The 20,825-nt window shown below is 31.1% G+C and overlaps 2 protein-coding genes across 4 annotated transcripts in view; one reads left to right on the top strand and one right to left on the bottom strand.

The window, feature by feature from the left end:
• Positions 1-18,498, top strand: part of LOC105206021 (protein SMG9) — a 34,294-nt gene extending 15,796 nt beyond the window's left edge. Inside the window, exons 6-10 of one of the 3 annotated variants that reach the window (XR_005576361.1) lie at positions 10,772-10,916; positions 12,060-12,180; positions 14,145-14,256; positions 17,347-17,486; positions 18,162-18,498. Coding sequence is in view for 2 of the 3 variants with exons in the window: in XM_039457599.1 (XP_039313533.1) it covers positions 10,772-10,916; positions 12,060-12,180; positions 14,145-14,256; positions 17,347-17,425 (457 nt within the window). In the remaining variant the exon portion in view is untranslated. Of the gene's footprint in view, positions 1-10,771; positions 10,917-12,059; positions 12,181-13,761; positions 14,078-14,144; positions 14,257-17,346; positions 17,487-18,161 lie in introns of those variants that run through there. The other 2 variants (XM_039457599.1, XM_039457600.1) reach the window with 2 other exon arrangements.
• The window catches only part of LOC105206032 (protein Dr1), a 37,847-nt gene continuing 34,493 nt past the window's right edge, over positions 17,472-20,825 (bottom strand). Inside the window, exon 2 of the mRNA XM_026138073.2 lies at positions 17,472-18,299. Coding sequence (XP_025993858.1) covers positions 17,789-18,292 — 504 coding nt within the window. The 5' untranslated portion in view covers positions 18,293-18,299 and the 3' untranslated portion in view covers positions 17,472-17,788. The remainder of the gene's footprint in view (positions 18,300-20,825) is intronic.

Here is a 20,825-nt window from a genome sequence, read left to right on the forward strand (position 1 = left end):
AAATGATGATTTGAAAGTTTCATGTGTAAATTGACGTGCGGAATCAGTTTAAAGAATAACAGAGCAGTAATTGTGTAACGTGGTAGTTAAAAGATCTTGCATCAGATGGCGCTGAGGTCGAAAACAGATAACATATTCATGAGTGTGTTTGGCAAAGAGCGCTGGCCTGTTCGCCTGACTTTAATGTTATTTCCCTTACTTTTCGCCCCGCGCACGACAACGGTCGCTCGACTTTCCGTCGAAGAAAAATCTGCAATATCGACGTCGAGTGAGTTCCACCATCACTCCAGCATCAGAGACAGCCCTGATAAAAAAAGAAACCTATTGAAAACGATAGAAAGTGCCAAAAACCTGATTCAAAAACAATAGGATTCTATCGTTTTGATAGAATTCTATTGTTTTTGAATCAGATTTCTGGCACTTTTTATTGTTTTCTATCGGTTTTTTTTATTAGGGAGGTCTTAAGAGACTTTTTCAACTGACAAGGAAAGTCTCCGAAGTGTTCCCCTCCAATTTTGAACCTTTAATACGTTATAGTACAGATAAAAATAAGAGACATATTTTTTTATAAGTGCCCGTTTTCACTTTTAGAAGGTGAAACTCTTCTTTGAAAAAAATTGAATTTTTTCTTTCGAAGCGTATATCGTCGAAACTATAAGAGATAAAGAAAAATGTTCTAATTGAGAGTTAAATAGCTTGAAAAGTACTTTATAACAGTGATAAAAAAATTTTTTTTTAGTAAGTCAGTTAAACAATTTTATCAGTTTGAATCATTTGTTCAAGGAACACAACTATCCGTTAGTTTTTTCCAGAAAATTCATTTATACAAAAGAAAAGAATTATAAAATGAGTAAATGGAGAAAACAAAAAAAGAAAAAGAAAAAATTTACTGGACTTACATGTTTCCATTGTCAAAAGTCTGTATAAATTCATAAAACTTGGTAACGATGTTGAAATACTACCTTGATCAAAAAGTTCCCGGAATTCATTCAGAAAATTGAAAATACAAGTTTATTCATCAAAAGTGACATTGTCCTCTTCAAAGTACTCTCCATTGACAGCAACGCACTTTTGCCAGCGCTTGATCCAGCTCTCGAAACATTTATGGAACTCTATTGTCGGTATAGCCATTAGAGCCGTCTTCGATTTTTCTATAACCTCCTTTTGGAGGTTATAGAAACCTATAACCTGTTAAAACGCGTTTCCCGTTTTGATTTTTTGACTCGATCAAACAGAAAAAAATTGCAGAGAGCCATATCAGGTGAATTCGATGGCTGTTGGATGGTATTCGTTTCGTTCTTGGTCAAAAATTCACGGATAATGATGGCACTGTGCGACGGTGCGTTATCATGGTGCAAAATCCACGAGTTGTTTGCCCACAAATCCTTTCTTTTTTGTTGAATTGCTTTACACAAACGTCTCTTAACGCACAAATAATACTCCTTACTAACTGTCTGACCTTCTAGCAAAGATTCGTGATGTACAATACCGTTGTAATCTATGAAAACCGTGAGCATCGCGTTCATCATCTTCGACGAACTCACGATTACTTCTGAGCGTTCATGCCACTCAGATTTAAATTCGTCAGTGTAAATAAACAATATCTTATCGTGTAGTTTATTTCTTTTTTGTCTTGTTAATAAATTCTATCTCTAATCTGTTATATCCTTTAATGCTTTTGACGTTAAAATGAATGTTCTTTGGTTTAATCTTATACTCTTGATCGATTTCATAATCCATCTCTATTTTAGTAATAAGAATTTCATATTCCATTTTCCATATTTCAACCGTTCTCTTGATTTCCAATAACATTGCTATTACCGCTAACATGGATCCAGGCCTGATTTGAAATACTGATCTTTTTGATGGGGTTCCTATATTTAATATAATTTTTTGACTTAGCTAATTTATTAAGATTTATTCTTATGCTATCCGTTCCATATTTGTAAACTCTAAGGCAAAAGTTTTTTACCAACATTAACTCTTAAACACACCCGTAAAATACGTAAACATATTTTCGGGTTTGGAAGACTTTCAACTTTGAGAAGTTATAACTTTGGTTCTAATCAACATTTTTCAACAAACTTTTTTCACATGAAAGTTCAGAATCTCAGAAATATGACTGCATAATCGGCTTTGCCGAAAAATGATTTGTTGTTAAGTTGTAAAAGAAAAACCATTAAGCAAGAATTAGAAATTGTTCAAAAATCCATTTTTCCTTTAAAAAATTATATCTCCGCAACAAAAAATTTTTAAGAACTTTCAAATACGACATTTTAAAGCTAAAGAGTTATACTTAAAAAAAAATTATAGTATTGTCATTCCTTTTAAAAAGTATAATTATGTAACAAAGAAAATATGAGATATTTTTGGGTGTCTAAAAACCCACTTTTTTAAAAAAAATTATACTTTTGCAACAAAAAACTTTTAAGAACATTACAATCCGGCGTTTTAAAGTTAAAGAATTATACTTTCAACAAAAATTATGTTTGCCATTTCTACACTGAGAAAAAAAGTTATTTAACTGAACTAAATGCGTTTAGTTGTTTATGAATTATTTGATTCAAATATTATTTATTTGAGTCAAATACATGGTAATAATTTGAATGAATATCTGTACTTATCTCAACACGCATTTCTTTGAATCAACAAATGTTTGCTTGACAGCCCGTGACCGCCGCATTTAGTTGAATAAACTAATATTTTTTTAAATCAACAACTTTTTTCTCAGTGTATTGAAAAATATACTTACGTAACAAGGCGAATATGAGGTAATTTTGATTAACTCAAGGTGTCTACAGTTGAAAATTGATGTGTTTGATAATATATTTCGGACCCTGTGCAAAAGTCCTTTTTTATGGCACTATAGTATTTTAACTTTAGACAGAGTAACATATGTATACGGATCTGTTTAAACGTGTGTTGCCCAATTTTTTTACATAAGATTACTTACAAAAAATTTAACTCACACTATATGGGTCCCATTGACCCTAACAAAACTCTGCTACCGTGCCGTCCGAATTCTAGTTGACCAAAAAAGTTGATCAACCGTATCAATCGAAAGAGATTTCAAACTTTTTTTACGTCTTGGTTCGAACCTCCTATCTCATTCCGTCTTTACACAGCAAGCGTTTGAAACTTCATATGGGGTCTCTCAGACCCACTTATGTGTTTAAGGGTTAAAGCTCTATTCGACAAGTACGTTAATTTGACCTCTGCCATTATCACATTATTCGGAATATAATTTCTATAACCTAAGGCTGTTCTAATACCCAAAAACTGACCCCGTTCTATTTTTAATTGTACATCATAACTTTGAGAAGTGTATGTAAAAATTTCCTAATCCACTGTGGATTTAACGATGCTCTTACAATATTAGTACCATTTTGACTTCTATTCCTCTTGTAATGTTGCTTAAATATTTCAAAATTGAGTTTGTTCTGGTAACCTTCCCTTTAACCTCATGAATTTGTTGAACAAATTTTAAATTATTATCAAACCAAATACCTAGGAATTTAGCTGATCCTTGGTTAGCAATTTCCAGTCCATTAATTTTAATATTTCTTATCAACAATACTTTGCTTTGAAAATTCTACAAGATTTGTTTTCTTTTGTTCTAGTTCTACATTAATTTTTTTTAAGTTTTCTCCGATTGTATGAACAGTCGCTTTTACTCGATTCCTATTATCTATTCTCTTATAGCTACATCTATACAATACAATGTCATCCGCAAATTGTAATATCTTAATATCGTCTTTTATTTTATTTGTTATGTCATTCGTATAAAAAGCGTATAAAACCGGGCTAAATACTGCTCCCCGAGATAAACTCTTGTCAACGTTCTTCGATATGATTTTATTATTATTGATTATAAATTCTGTATTTCTAGTTTGTAACCTACTATTAACAAAATTGGAAAATTTTTTGGACATTTCTCAGCAATTAATTTTCTCTTCAATATGCCAAAATCTTCATTATTATATGTTGACGACACATCTAAGAACACCTGCAATGAATAATCATCCAATAAAATAGAATTTTTTATATCCGCAGTTATCTTGGCCAGATTTTCTAAACACGATTTTCCCCTCCTGGAGCCATTTTACAACTTATTCAATTTATAGTTATTTTCCAGCCACTAAACGAATCTTTCGTTATCTAATCTTTTCATGATTTTACCTAAACTTAATGAGAGCGCAATGGCTCTGACCTTTTCTTTTCCCACTTTGTTTATGAAAAAGACTTCTTACCTTCTCCAATCTTTAGGAATAGCCGCTCTGCTCCAAATAAAGTTAAAAATATCTAATAATACTTTCCTGGCTGATCTCGGTAAATTACTTATCATTGGATAACTAATCCCGTCCATCTCTGGGGCTGAACTCTTTCTTATCAATGTTCAGAGCTCTCACGTTCCTGCATATCAAATAGTCTATCCGTCGCACTATCTATCTCCAAATTATTATCTTCTACTTGTCGGATAATCCATCGGAACCCAGGATGGTGACAACTCATCGATGGTCTTCATGATTTCTTCCTCTCTATTTTTTTGTTTTCTAATCGTTCCAGTTAATTTTCAAACATTTCAAAAGACTCTCATAGTGTTCCACACATAGCTAGGACTAGTGAATCTATTAATACTGTTACAGAAATCTATAGTTTTTTTCTTTTTTTTTTTAATTTTTTTAGGAACAACCCGAATTCTTTTGTATTCTTCGAAGTCCCTTCTATCGCGAGTATATATCTGTTTGTTTAATTTATTTTTTCTCTGTTTCAATATTTCCTCACATTTTTGATCCCACCTTGTGACGTTCATTACTTTGGGGTTACGTTAATTATTTTTATCCCCAAATTGAAACCAATTAAGTTTTTTGTAATGAGGCCCTGAAAAGGGCCGATTAGCTCTGAGGCAGGCCTTGAAAAAGGCCGATTTACTGTTGCCTGGTGGTCTGCTTCTTCCGGCTCTTAATCCTTCTACGGGATCGCGTGGACGTTGGTCGTTCTCCTAGGCGGTTCTCCTCTGGCACACTCCAAGTGCCTCGGACGAGGTCTGCGTGCCCTTGGTGACCTACTGAGCATACGTCTGTGTGCTGCAGTGTTTTACGTCGCGGTCTTTTATTGGCGACAGCGGAAGCTTGAGCACGTCTGTGTGTCACGACGGTAACACCGGACGGCATTGCCGGGGATCGTCGTTCTAGAGGAATAACCTCGGTAGTCTCGTTCTTTGTGAACTTGGCAGGCAATTCGGAACTAGCTTTACTCGAGTCCCAACTCCTTGGGCGCCACAAGATCCCAAAATATAATTAGTGACATGCAAGGAGCACAACAAAACATTTCAGCAATTTTTCTTTTTGCCCTTTATCTAAAAAATGTGTGAAACAAAAATAGTAAGGTTAAAAAGCTATTGGTATTGATAGCACGCTACGGTATGTGGAGGAAGATATTTGAGGATAGCTTGGCAAGCGTCCCACGCCTCGCATGCCGCTCAACATCTGATTTCTTTTTTTAAACCCTACTTTTGTTTCACACATTTTCTTAGATAAATCAATATTTTTGAGATTATTAACCGTTCCGACTTTTTTTACCACGCACTATAATTTCAAATTTCTTGAAACCTATAACTTATAAGATGTTGCTTTTTCTTTAATTAAAATTTTATGCTATTAGTTTTTTATTGATTTCAAGGATTTTTACTAACTTGTACAAACCCCTGAGACGATTCCTTATAAGTTTATTGGTCTGCTAATAATACAAAAACTTTCTACAACTTTAATTAGCCTTTTCAAGCATATTAATGTCTGACTGGTAGACTCTATTGCTATATGTTATCAGACTTATAGTAGTTTATAGTAGTCTATAGTGAGATTGACTGCTGCCTTTTTGAACTCCATGAAATTGCACTATTTGCTAGTAGAAACACGTAGCCATTAGTAGAACGCCGACTATTGATATCTTTAGTCCGAATTGCGTCTTTGTAATCGTGCAATTTTGTAATCACTGACCTTTAAGCGTAAATCTTTGGTTCCTTTCAAGTATTGCAAAGTGCGCTTTAATGTGTTCCAATGTCTTTCCTGGATCTTTAGCAAACGAGCTAAATGATGTTATGGTACAGCCTAAATTTTGTGTAATTTGATAAGCATATACATTGGACAGCCTATTATTTATTAGTAAAATACTCTTCATCTCATTTCTTTCAAATTTATAATATTTTTTGACGCCATATTTTTAGTTAATACTTGGTGTGCCTCCAGAAGTATCTGTTTTCCTGTCCAGAATTCATGTCGAGTCCGATGCTATAAACTCTTAAACGTGAATGATTTATTAAATAAATTACTGTAGAACTTGCTTCAGTTCAAAGTCCTTTGAAAGATTACCGTTAAGTAATAAACAATGTTTTTTTTTCTATTATTGTTTAATTGCTCTTTTCAGCAAGTTTATTTTACTGAAAAAGTAGCTTCGATTTTTCTACGCATATATCATTTCGTTGACACTAATCTTTGCCTTGACTTTTGCAATTTTATCTTTAATGGCCCCTAAAACGGTTATCTGTAAACATTTAATTACAGCAAATTCTCCATACCAATCTTCTAGGTCGTTTTCTTTACTTTCGCAGTAGGAAAGTGATTATAAAAGTCAGTCAGTTTGAATATTCTCACAAGAACATGTAAATACGTTAAACGCATGAACATATCGAGAATAACTTTCTGTGCTTTACGAATTATTTGTAAATTCATTAATGAAGTAGTCTAGACCCATATGATTATTATATCGAACCAATGATTATTATATTAAAAAATCGTTACTTGCGGATAACATTTTACAATATTTTTAACTTTATTGAAAAGAGAATTTAAATTCAAAATAGCAATGTGCCCGAAGATAAAGGCGAAGATAAGAAGTAAACAACACTGACAATTGAAAATATAAAATGAAATGACATTATTATAAATCGCGCAATATGCTTTCTATAATTCTTAATATTATCTCTGCATCTATTCTAATAACCTTCACAAATAAGCATCAATATCAATTCTAACTTTATCAAATAATAACTGTTGCTATAAAGAAAGTATTTCCTTTTCTATTGTATCTAGTATTGATTTACACACTAATTTTACTTTATTATTTTTAGTTGAAATACTTGGTTAACATTCTATCCAGATAAACTCGTATATAATCGAACAATACATATGCATAAAAAAATTAATCATTCACGCATTTAGAACGAAGAATGTAACAATATGATACCCATAGACGCTTTTTCTTCGTCATTTGTTTTTTTACCAAAAACGTAATAACTATGATTATCAACCATCCGGTTTTGTCCTGAACTATCAGGTTTTCAAGAATCTTGTGTGGTGTCCGGTTTTTAAGCATATTCAATTAAATAAAATTTTAATTGTGAAATAAAACAGAGTTTAGATTTCAATGACGTTTTATCATTCCAAGCGTCTATTACGAGATTAAGCGTGGCGAGAAATTATTATTTAGCAGATCATCCGCTTCTTGTGATGTTATGTGTAAAATGATTTAATTTTGTTTTCAATAATAAAATCCATTTTATATTAAATAACAATAACAATAATTAAATAACAATAGTTTATTGTTTTATTCAATCAAACTCTGTTTTTATAACTATTTGGAAGACAATAATGTAATTCTTTATTCAATTTTGTATTTATTTTAGTTTTATAATTACTATTTCTGTCTGATTTTTATTCGATTAAGTTTTATTATAAAACAAGAAATAACCGTTGATTTAAGATTTTAGATTTAGCAATTTTAGTGATAATTTTTGACTTACAGTTTAAACGCCGCTTTTGAACGATCATATATGCATTATGCAGCTATGCCAAAGCGAGATATTACGATATTTACTTTGGAAATCAATTTTGAATCCCTGTGTGTCAATGTATCAAAAAACTTTAAAAAAAGATTATGGCAATCTCGTGGAAAATGACCTAAATTATTCTCACAGAATCTTCTCAATTCTTTTTGCATTTTATGTCAACACTCTTACATCTTAGAATTCAATCAATACGTGCCAATAAATTCCAAAGGAACACTACTGCACTAAATCTCTCCGAATTGGAATCACTCAAACTAAATAATTGAATATTTGTCACACCTGCTTGTTATTGTCATACAATAATTGTCATAAATATAAAGACCAGATATGAGCAAGTCAAAGATGTAAATAATTATTATCTTTGTATTATCCTTTAATGGGTTGTCATGTGGCTCTGTGCTGAGCGTCGGATACGTTAGGTCGCGAGTTTGATCCCAAACATTCCACATGTACGAATTTTTAATTCGTATCTTTAAGTATGATTAGGAGGAAACACAATGGACTGCAGTCTGAGTGCCACAGGTGGCAATAAAGACCGCCCTCTCTAGATAATAATAAAAATTATTCTTTATTAATGCATATATCAAATAATCGTCATGAAACGGTATATCAAATAATCGTGATGATCGTCTACCTAATTTGGTCATTTTCAATGGCTTTATCGAAATAATTAAATGTTGCTTATACACAATATTACTAACAGTATAATTAACCTCAAGATATTAATTTTCAGGAGTTTGGACAAAATTGGTCAAAATTCTTATAATAGATCTTTCCTCTTTATCTGGATAAATAAATTTTATCTGGATAAATAATATTATTGTAAACAAATTTTCTTGAAATGAATTGCTCACTAAATGTTATAAAAAGTTACTAAACTTAAAAGTAAAAAAAAACCGCTTTTTTCAAGTTGCTGGAAAAAACCAGAAAAATTCTTATTTTTTTCTAAAAAATTGCTTTTTTTGCGAAAAATTGCTGTTTTTGCTATATAAATGACATACTACCTAATTTTACAATATTATTAAAGTAAGACATTTTGTATAAGTGCTGGAATTAGTTTTGAGCTAACTTTTATATTTTATATTTGGAATAATGTACATCACTTGAGATTTAATAATTATCATAATTATTAAACAAACTGTTCTAAGAACAAATGTAATCTTAGCAACTAGTTTAAAGACTAATTTAAGTTAATATTTATATTAATTATTTAAAGAATTTTTTTAGAATATTAACAATTATCAAGAAGCATATACGTTTTATTTTATTTAAAAAGTACATTAGTTCTGTTTTTATTTATTTTTGTGATTTGCTTTTTGTTTCCCTCGTATTCATATTATCATAAATAAAAAAAAAACTTAGGACAGAAACTTAAAAACAGAAATTAACATTAGTTTAACTTTATATGAACCATTTTTTAGTTATTTTTTTCATTAAGACAGATTTTTAACTCTAGTTCGCCATATCCTGATCCGGCGAAATCCTGAAGTGTAATCTCGTTTTATAGTTTATAGTTTACTTTTTCCTATATATTGTTATAAATTTAATTATTTCAAATCATCCTCTCGACTTGCTATTATTTTATGAGCATAAAATTTAGACTATGTATTTTTTAATTTTTGCCATATATAAGCTTTAAAATATTAATTAGAATGAAAGTGACAAGACAAAAAATTGAGCTGTCTCACGAATACAAGTATATGGCAAACTACGGACTCGAACATAAGTGTGGCTAGCTAGAGTTAAAAAATCATAAAACAGGTACTTTGATACTGATGAGGTATCACCATAGTATAACACTTTGAATTGTTCTACCCCTGAGAAAATATTCGCAGAAAAATGAAATAAAAAACAGACTTTTTCCAAGCCTTTAAAACTATACTAAGCTTTGATTTTAAGTCTAATAATTTAAAATATACTGATCAAATTTATTATCTAAATAACTAATAAATAATCGAGCTTAATTTCCATCAGTTAAGTTACACTTTCCAAACGTTGCATTTGGATTGTAAAATTCCATAAAACTATAAAAAATTCTCAAACTCATAATTCAAATCTGTTAATAAGTTAAAATATACGGTAAATTTTTTTAACTATAATAATACTCTTCATAATTAGCATGTAGTAGTTATACTCTCTGAACCGATCTATAAATAACTATTAAGGCTCAATACTTGCAAGGAGAGCCCGCGATTAATTGTTATTGTATATAATAATTTAAAAATATAAGATTTAAATGAAAAAAAATATTCACGGGGAATGAACCTGGGGCTCCGAGCGTAGCAGTCGACGTCCTAACGCCGCATGCTATCCCGCTGATTCGACAATCGTTCTTCTGTAACGGTACTATAAGTGCTGGAAATATTTAATCGTCATTTTCTCGAGAATGCCTAATTTCACCGTAAGACATGGCTTTGTAGTAAATGTATGAGTGAATACTACTCTCCCATAAAATTTTATTAAAATCGGCAATATACTGATCGCGGGCTGCCCTTGTTAGTATTAAAATTCCAATATTCGAATTGTAATACTGATTGTTTGTCTACTTTAGTTATTTCCCGCGGTGACAGATTTTAAACGCATGACACAAATACGATATTATATTCTTTATTCAGTAATCTGGTTTAATAATACACTTTTTCTTACTAAAAACCATTAATACATATAAAATATTCTGAATCCCCCTTTTTAACAGAACATTTCATTTTCTTTCGAGTAAAGAGTTACAGTATAAGTAGGAGAATAAAGTTTAAATTATGGATGAGCTTCAGATAAAATTTTCAGTAAATAGCATTTAATATCACCGAAATTTCATTAAAATTTTATTAAAGTTTCTTACCAGACTTATTAATATCAATTATAATATAATTATTCTTTATTACGAAGTGTACGATATACAATAAAATAATCAAATTAATTTTGTAGATTTTTACAAACTGCAGAAATGTTAAAACCATCTTCGACAACTGTCATAGATCAAGATTACGTAGAATATTATCCGCACATTGTATTTTTGCATAATAAAGCGGAATTACAGGACTTTATGCCTGTTGTTATTGATGAAATGAAGGTATTGTATTCTGTCACATATGGCGTACGCAAGTTAGCAACTTCAAAATATGTTTTAATCTTTGAGATAGTAAACTTTCATCCTATGTGTACAGAACAAAAAATTAAAAAGACATTACTCTCTTCCTCCCCCCACCCGCCTTGTCTTCAATGAATATTAAACATTTCTAAAATATTTTTTCGATGTTGCTTCTAACAAAGTAAGGTACGGAAGTGTTGTTCTCCAATTTTGACGAGCCTTAAATGTTATAATACAGATCAAAATAAGGGATACGTATTTGTTTATACGTGACCTTAAAACATTTTTTTACATTAAAAGAAAATTTATTACTATTATAAAGTACTTTTCAAGCCATTTAACTTTTATTCTTTGAAAGAAAAATACTGATTTTCTTCACAGGAATGTTTCATCCCCTAAAAGTGAAAACAGGGTACTTATAAAAACATACGTGTCTCTTATTTTGATCCGTATTACAACATATTAAAGGCTTATCAAAATCGAAGGATGATCCTTCTGTAACTTTTCTTGTTTTTGATTCAATATTCGAAGTGTTATAATTCAACGTTTCTGAAATGTTGATTCAACTTCTGTATGCTGTATGAAAATTTCTATTATTACATATAAATTTAATTCCTTGTTGCGATGCTCTTTTCATGTTTTGATTATGATCACATTATGACTCTTCTGTCTTGTAGCTACTTTTCTTAATTGATTGCGTATATTTTTATTTTATGCGGCAAACTATGAAAATATAAACATTGAAGAGGAAATTAAGAATAGGAAAGTTATAATCCCGAAAATATATTAAAAATATAAAGGCTTGTTTGTATTTAAGATGTTAAAGTCATTCTTTTTTACCGACTAAACGTTAATTTTCGCGCACGCCTTTTCTTCTAATTGCATTTAGAGATTTAAAAATCTTTTAAAAATAATTTTCCAATTTTTTTTTTTATAAAATTGTTACGTCCGTTACACTTATTGTCTATATTTTAATTGTGAAGGATTTTTAAATCTGGAAATGTAATTAGAAGAAACGGCGTGCGCGAAAATTATTGTTCAATCAGTAAAAAAAAGGACGACTTTAGCATCACCTTAAGCACCATTTTCAAAATTATCAAATTTTTAAACTTTGCTTTTTTTCAGGATTTTTATAATAAAGTATTTTCCAGTTCCCGACTGCAAACTCAAAGCGGTATAGATATGAATCATTGTTCGACGGAGAATGGTTTGAATTTATTTTTTATACCATCGAGGACTAAAGAAGGTAAAAGATTGCTTTAAACTACACTCGACAGCAAAATTAAGGGATTACCTATTCTGACTCCAAAAAATAGGCGTAATTCAAGAGTGTAACTTTGTCAAAAGTGATTGTAAACAAATTTTAAAAAAAGCATTTTAAAGCTTGAAATCTTTAGTTTCGAGACTGATAAGTAGTTAAACGATTTACAGATTGTTTACGAAGTTACGCGGATTCAAATGGGGATGCGTCAAATCTCCAAATTTTTTACAAACTTTGCAAAGCTCCACGACGCGAAATAAAAATTGTACGCAAATGCGGTTTACAGCATTCGAAAGCGTGAATTTTATCTTTAATTTGCGTTTTTGTTGAGCATTGTACAATTTTTTTTCACTGAGTTACGCAACACTGAAGCAAAAATGGCCTTTTTTGCTTCAATGTTGAATAATTCAGTGAATAAAAATCGTACAACGCTCAACAAAAACGCAAATTAAAGGTAAAGATTCACGCTTTTGAATGCTGTAAACCGCAGTTTTGTAGATTTTTTATTGTAGATTTTTTATTTCACCGTGAAGCGTGAAATAAGCGATTTTTTGTAAAAAAAATCCGACAAATGTCAAAATCTTATAAAAATTTTGCCAAATTGCACAGCGCGAAATAAAAGCACACAAGTACAGGTAGAGATTCACGCTTTCAAATATTGTAAACTGCATTTGTGTGCGATTTTTGCACGAACTTTGCACGAACTTTGCAAAGCTCTACGGCGTGAAATAAAAATTCTACAAAATTGCGGTTTACAGCATTCAAAAGCGTGAATCTTTACCTTTAATTTGCGTATTTGTTAAGCGTTGTACGATTTTTATTCACTGAATTATTCAACATTGAAGCAAAAAAGGCCACTTTTGCTTCAATGTTGCGTAACTCGGTGAAAAAAATCATACAATGCTTAACAAAAACACAAATTAAAAATAAAAATTTACGCTTTCGAATGCTGTAAACCGCATTTACGTGCAATTTTTATTCCGCGTCGTGGAGCTTTGCAAAGTTTGTAAAAACTTTTGAGATTTGACGCATCCCCATTTGAATTCGCGTAACTTCGTAAACAATCTACGTAATTCTACGTTTAACTACTTATTAATCTCGAAACTAGAGATTTCAAGCTTTAAAATGCTTTTTTTAAAATTTTTTTACAATTACTTTTGACAAAGTTACACTCTCTTGAATTACGCCTATTTTTTGGGGTTAGAATAGGTAATCCCTTAATTTTGCTGTCAAGTGTATTTGTAGAAAAACGAAAATTAATGTTTGATATATTTAAGTGCTACAATTAAAGTAAAAACTGTTTGTATTGTTTTTGTTGTCAAATACGTTCTAAACATTATATTATTAGTACAAACATGCTGCACGGTTCGTATGTTCTTTTTCCTGCATTTGATTTTCAATCATTTGCGCCTTTGAATTATTTTTATTAGTACAAAAGTTGCACGTATGAGTTTAACAAATAATACAAAAAATGGTTAATTAACGGCCAATTTTTTATTAGTTCGACGGAAAACGATTTGTTTGTTACACACGGTTAACTAACGTTGTTGAAAAAATTATTTAAAGCTGTCAAGATCGGAATTTGAGCGGGTTATACGCGTCACATATTGAGAAGCGAGTGATTTTCGAGCCACTGGACACGATTCGGTCGCGTTTTGAAAACGGCGTAACATCCAAGAGCATGCCAGTTTCTGGACTTTTATCGACTCCATGTTTATTGTAAATTAATTGCGTTTTGATAGAAACGAACACTTTAGAATATGTTGTTGATGTGTAACTTAATCTCGATGTAAAACTGTATTATCACATTGAAGAAGACTGTAGAGTCGAAATGTATGTGACCTTGATTAATAAATGAAAAAAATATTTTATAACATCCTAATCTTTGCTCGTTGAACGGCCGTTTTTTGTATCATTTATTATTTTTCTTAATTGCATTCTTATTGCAGAGGACATGACTTTTTGTGAAAGTGAAGAATCTCTTATAGACCGATTACGAACAAAGATACATGGAGTTTCTAGAAATTCAATTACACCTTCCGTATTAACTGAAAAAAATTGGTAAATATTTGATAATATTATAATCAAGATTCACATTCTTTACTATTTGAAGACTAAATCATTTTATTTATACTTTACTCTTAGTTTTGATTTATATTCGAACCAGAATTGGATAGTAATTAGTTAAAAAGTTAAAATTAGATAAATAATATTCGCATATAATAGTGTAATAATTATATCGATATTGATGTGCCAATTATCAAAATGTCAATCATTATCGTTTATTTGGTTTATATCATGTCTTTATGTGAGATCGGCCTATAAAAATTTTTCTTTATTACTAGAGATTGAATATTAATGTAGGTAGAATATGCACATACATTAACCTACGGAGACATTTTTTTCTGTGGATATAATAAGATTAATTGTAACTGATTTTTACAAACTTTTGTCTACTGAACACGAATCTGTTGCCCAAATTTGGCCCAAATCAAATTACAATTTTGAGAAAAATGATATCAAATAAACGACGATTTTGAAGATTTTTATCAGTTCTTATGGTGTTATAGTACTCGCTACAAAATTTTTTTCTAAATTTTGTTAACGTTACATGAAAGAACAAATTTTTAACTTTAAAATGTAATTCTTCGACGATTTTGTTTTATAAATTTTCTAAATTTATTTTATTTTCGATTTTTTCTTTGTGGACATATTCCTTTATGTAGCCCCTTAAAATTGTGACCTGATAGCCAAATTTAGGCAACGAATTCGTGTACAGTATGCAAAAATCTGTAAAAATCACTTACATTAGTTTTATTATATCCGCAGAAAAAAATGGTTATTTTCACAAGCAGGTTAATGTAATCTGTAGTAATGATAAAAACATGTTTTCATAGACCGCTATTATATACTTATCTATGAATCAAATAAACAATAATGATTGATAATTTTGATATTTAACACATCAATATCGACATAATTATTAAACTATTATGTGCACAAATATTATTTATCTGATTTTACATTAAATTTATTACAGATAAACAGAGTTTCTTAATAAAACTCTCATTGCGTATTTTTACAATAATTTTATTAAAGGCATTCGGTTCTAAGGAGCACATTATCATCCCTGAACATGCGAAAATCCAGTCATTCATAATCTTTAAACTCTTCCTATTTGAAAATTATTATAGCTTTGACATTTTGGTTTCAGAATTTTTGTTTTAAAATCTTCCAAAGAATCTGTCATTAAAATATTTATCGTCAGTTTTGGTACACCTTGTATATGACTTAATAAGTAAACAGTAAAAGTTAAAAGTGATATCGTTTATATTGAATATTAGAATCGTCTAACAAAGGAACCGTTGAAACTGTCCCTCCTCGATTCTAATGAGTTTTGGATATGTTGTAAAACATCCAAAAATATTAGACTTGTATTTTTTTCTATTTGCTTATCTCGAGATTTAAGGATTGAAACATCTCGAAAATAATGGATTTTTTATTTTTGATTCTATATACATACATATATAAGACTGTCTTATATATAGCCTTAAAATGCCATCAACTAATTATAACATCTTAAGACATTATTTAAAAATAATATTTATAAACCATATTAGCCTATAACTGGAAACAAGTGAGTGAAGAATGCGCACCGGTTCTGAGCTCCACATAGACAAGAGCGCTTATTTGTTAACTAACTTTCACGCAAAAACTACCAGTCCTATGCAATTTTGCTAAAGGAGAAAGTTGTTTCTTTTAGTATAAAGTATTGTTTACATTTACATTAGAAAAAATTCTTTACAACTTTTTCAGGGGGAAAAGGATTCTAATATTTAAATGCGAGTTAGCATCAATTATTATTAAATTGATTTTAATTTAAGGCTCCTGACTCCTCAGCCAAGAACTCCTCGTTAACGGTAGCAGCATTCCGTCGCGGACAAAATTAGAACTAATAGATGTGAAACATGACGGATTGGCGATGAGATGTTGTCGTGCATGTCATTTTGTTATTATGTTATTGTTATTTATTTCATTGTAAAAATATGACTTGTCTCGTATTTACCAAATTCGTAAAAATGGACCGCAAGTAAAATTTCTTTGAATTTTATACATAAAAGCCTATTTTTCACTCTTTTCAATAGCTATCGTGTGTTTTCCTATCTGAATAGACATCACTTTATGTGCGTTTTACGACTATATACTGACAGCTAGGCGAAAAAAGATAGTCTTGACCCATTTTTACAAGTGTTTTAAAGCCATCTGATTAGTCTGTTTTATCCAAATTGGCTTTATTTAGAAATGGCACGTCGGACAAAATTACGTGTCATTTCACCCAATTTCATGCTTCTGACATCACGATTTCAATATGGATGTGAAGAGTACTCAGGAGCCCTAATAAATGTGATATTACTAATTCTTATTCAACTTAGAGCTGTGATATAACTGAAAATTTATTCGATGCGCAATTTGTCGAATTTGAAGAAATATATAAAATCACCCGAATAAATATTAAGCACTAAGATCTAGCTGCGATCGTTGAAGATGAAAGCGTTCTCGTTTAATTTGTATTTTCACATTACCGAATATTTGTTTAAAAATTTTTTTAAATTTAATTTACAAAAATTATACCAACATACTCGAAAAAAAAAAAAAAATGTATAAGAGATGTGATTCGAACTCTTACCAACTGTGCTGCTGTTGTTCAGTGACGATCGAATGTATAAAGTGTTACGCCTATCGACCTAATCATTTTTTTTTAAATCTATTTCTTCGAAACTATGGACAAATGGCTAATAACGGCCGATAACGTAAAATTTTTTTTCGCCAAAGAATAGCCTTTAAAAAGCGCATCAAAATCTCTGGATCTGGTGTTCGTTCTTTTTACAAATTAGTTTTTCATTTATACAAATTTTGGTGGAATTAAATTAATTTTATAAGCCATTATTTTAACTAATTTAATAAAAAAATATGAACTTACAAAATTCTAATTTTTCTGATTTTATTGTCAAATCAGTAGAATATAAATAAGAGCTGAGAAAAAAGTCCATAATAAATAAACTCATTCTATTCCAATAAGAAATCAATGAGAAATCTGTTTATTAATCTGTCTTATATGTGTACGAAATAATGTGCAGATATTATCAACAGGTATCATTACGTTTCAAAAGTCATAGAAGTGATAAAGAAAAGTCATCTTTCTTCTGAATACGGAAGATTAATGCCTTAAATCTGAAAGCTTATAAGGAAGAAGGATGTGAAAAGAAATCAAGGAATTGATTTTTCACGAGGTATTTACTTTTCTAAATTATAATATTAAAATAAGAAATGTAGGAAGTGTGTTTTCAAATATACAACATTGTAATATATAATACAAAATTAAATCATTAAAAATAGCTTCCAAACCTGTAAGAATAATAGAATTTGCATCTGGTACTTTGAACTTTTCTTTCATTACTATCTTTCACTACTATCATTAACTCCCTCCCTCCCCTCCTTTTCTTCTCCCTCTCCGCTTTATTCTAATTATAAATATCTATATTTTTCCAAGTAAAAACAAACTATCTTCATAAGCTTCGCGATTCAAGTTTCTTTATGAATAATCCTCCTGTTCGCTATCACCCTGCTGCATGGATGCCATTTGCGTAACAGCTTGCAATTGTTGCCACTGCTGCTGCTCTGCGACCGCTTGCTCCTCTCTTGCTTTAGCGAATAACTCTTGTTGCTGTCGCAATAATTCCTCCTCCGGAATGCCCAGATTCTCCAATCTGGTACTCTGACGTCTTCTTTTAGCTGCTACAGCCTTGCAGTCCCGTAACACGGCTTCAGCCTCCGCATTGTAATCACCGAAGCCCAATTTATCGAGCGCCTGCAGAACGTGTTCCGCATTTATAGTTTTTTTCTGTTGCTGATTGCAAATCTCGTTTGCCTCAGAAGATAGCAAGTGAATGAATTCTGTACAGCAGTTCAAGATGAGCTCTCTGGATTCATTTGCCACTCGCACGTGAGGCAGAATCTCCTTGATTATTTTGTTAATTGACGCACGAGGAAGAGTGAGCTCGTCATCGTCGGTCGGTGACATCGCAGCCGAGGCCATTTGACTCCTAGAATATTAAATAAACAGTATTTAAAATAACACAAATTACATTATTGTGAATATAAGGTTCGTAACTTATAATAAATTGTGTGCGTGCGTGCGTGTAATTTTGTTATTAATAAAAATAAATCTGATACTTGTACTTTTGTATTATGACCACGTTTGAGTCTTTTTTTATTGACTAAATTAAAGTTAATAGATATAAAGTTAGCCTTTAAATACATTACTGGGTCTAAGAAACCTCTTATGAAATTTCGATCGTTTGTGTGAAGGCGGAATGAGATAGGAAGTTCGGAATAAGATGCAAAAAGTTTGAAATCTCCCTTTTCGATTGATATAGTTGATTAATTTTTTTTGTCAACTAGAATTCGAACAGCTCAGCAGCAAAATTTTGTTGGGGTCAATAGGACCCATATAGTGTGTAAGTGTAACTTTTTTGAGTAATCTTTTAAAAAAAAAAATTCAGACAAAATGCATTCGAACAAGTTCACTCGCGTATGTTACTCGCATATACTCTGTATAAAGTTAGAATATTATATAGTGCTCTATAATGCTGGAGAAAGGAACTTCTACACGGAGTCTAAAATAAAACACATTAATTTTCAATTTTAGACACCTTAAGTTAATCAATCTCATATTCGTCTTTTTACATAATTATGCCTTTTAAGGGGATGCTAGAGCGAAGGACAAATTTCTTCGACGTCGGTATTGCAAATTCTTTGTTCGAGCGAGAGTCAAGTGAAACATGATCGCGCGCAAGGCGAAGAGGGAAATAGTGCTAAGTTCGCGTGAACAAACTAGCGCTCTTTGTTCAACGTACATATGAATTGTATCATCTGTCCTTGTTCTTCGATTTTAGCGCCATCTATCACAGCACCCAGGACCTATCTACTGCTGTTTTACTCATCCCATCGATATCGAACGCAAGAGTACATACGAAGTAAACACGAAATTTTCACGGTCATAAATCTTCTATATTAAAATACCTGGGGCCATTTCTAACAACATAATATTGTTTTTTAATGTCATTTCTATGACGGAAAATGCTCGTTTTAAAAGTGAAAATTTTATGCAAAGGAGATATTTCTACGAGTCAACGCCAAAAGCAAACGTAACTGTAATTTTTCCATTTTTTTTCGTTTTCCTTATAAAATTGTTGCGTTCGTTATACATCATTAGCTATACTTTAATTGTAGAAAATTTTTAAATCTGTAAATGCCATTAGAAAAAACGGTGTGCGAGAAATTTCATCATTTAGTAAAAAAGGACGACTTTAAGATCTCCTTAAGTGGATGCTAAACCTAAAGCTGAACTTTCTCGACGTTAGTACTGCAGATCATTTTTCAAGCGAGAGTCGAGTGACACGTGCACACGCGCGGGGCGAAGGGTAAGGGAAAGCGCTAACACCAGGCTAACGCTTTTTGTCCAACGCATAGATCTGTCTTTGTTCTTCAATTGTAGCCCCATCTGCGAAAAGACCTATCAACTAAAATTCGCAATTAAAGTTGCAAAAAAGCTATTATTACGTTTTATCATATGATAACTACGATGTGTGACATGCTGGAAAAGTTTTTCTGTAATCAAAATTAAGTATATTAAAATTTGGAGTTCGCAAATGAAGAAATTTTTGGTGTCGGTTATGATCAATAAGATATGATATTTATTAAGGGATAAATTGCGGAAAAGCTGCGAATTCATTGGCAATTTACCAACTAGCTTTCAATTATGTTCATTTAAACCAAAGAATTTAAGTCCCTAAGAACAAATCTGATTAGTGAGTGATCGTGGCGCAGAGGGTCATGCATCTGCTCTCTGTGCCGAAGATCCTAGTTGAAATCTCAGTGATTGGAATCATCTGATTTTATTTGATCGCTACCTCTTGCAAGGCAGTGACAAATCACCGAAAGTCTTACCAAGAGAATTCCTCTAAATTAGGCCTGTCGGAACTGGTGTTTAAACTGTAGATCTCATATATTCTGTGTAAAAAACGCATAGAACGTAAAGAACTACATTGAGACATCATTACGCTCTAACAAGAGCTAAGGACTGAAGAAAGAAATACAAATTCAATGTTAAAATTGACAAATTCAAAATGGCGGATGTCAAAACTCAACAAATGTGGAAAAAACTAGGAAATATTTTTTATATCGGATTTGTATTCAACTGAAAGTCCTAACGACATTTAATTTTGATTGCAATCAAATTTCCGTAGCACATCATGTATGTACCATAATTATAATACGACAAAGTACGTAGAAATAGTTTTTTTTGTAGCTTTAATTGTAAATTTCTGAAAATTGTTACGTGATGGACCAATTGGGAGAGTGGATTTCATATTCAACATCCGAAAAACTATAGAAAATGATTAGTCTTCTCTATATTTTTTTTCTTGTGCTACTGTTATTAACAAAGTTATTGTATAAAATGTACAATAAATGGGTAGCCATAATATAATTTGTTCTATATTCTTGTTCAACTTATAACTGTGTTTTAAGACAAAAAATATCAGCATAACCGAATAAAGCTTCTTTAA

The sequence above is a fragment of the Solenopsis invicta genome, chromosome 14, assembly GCF_016802725.1.
Source record: "Solenopsis invicta isolate M01_SB chromosome 14, UNIL_Sinv_3.0, whole genome shotgun sequence".
In the NCBI taxonomy this organism is placed as follows: Eukaryota; Metazoa; Arthropoda; class Insecta; order Hymenoptera; family Formicidae; genus Solenopsis; species Solenopsis invicta.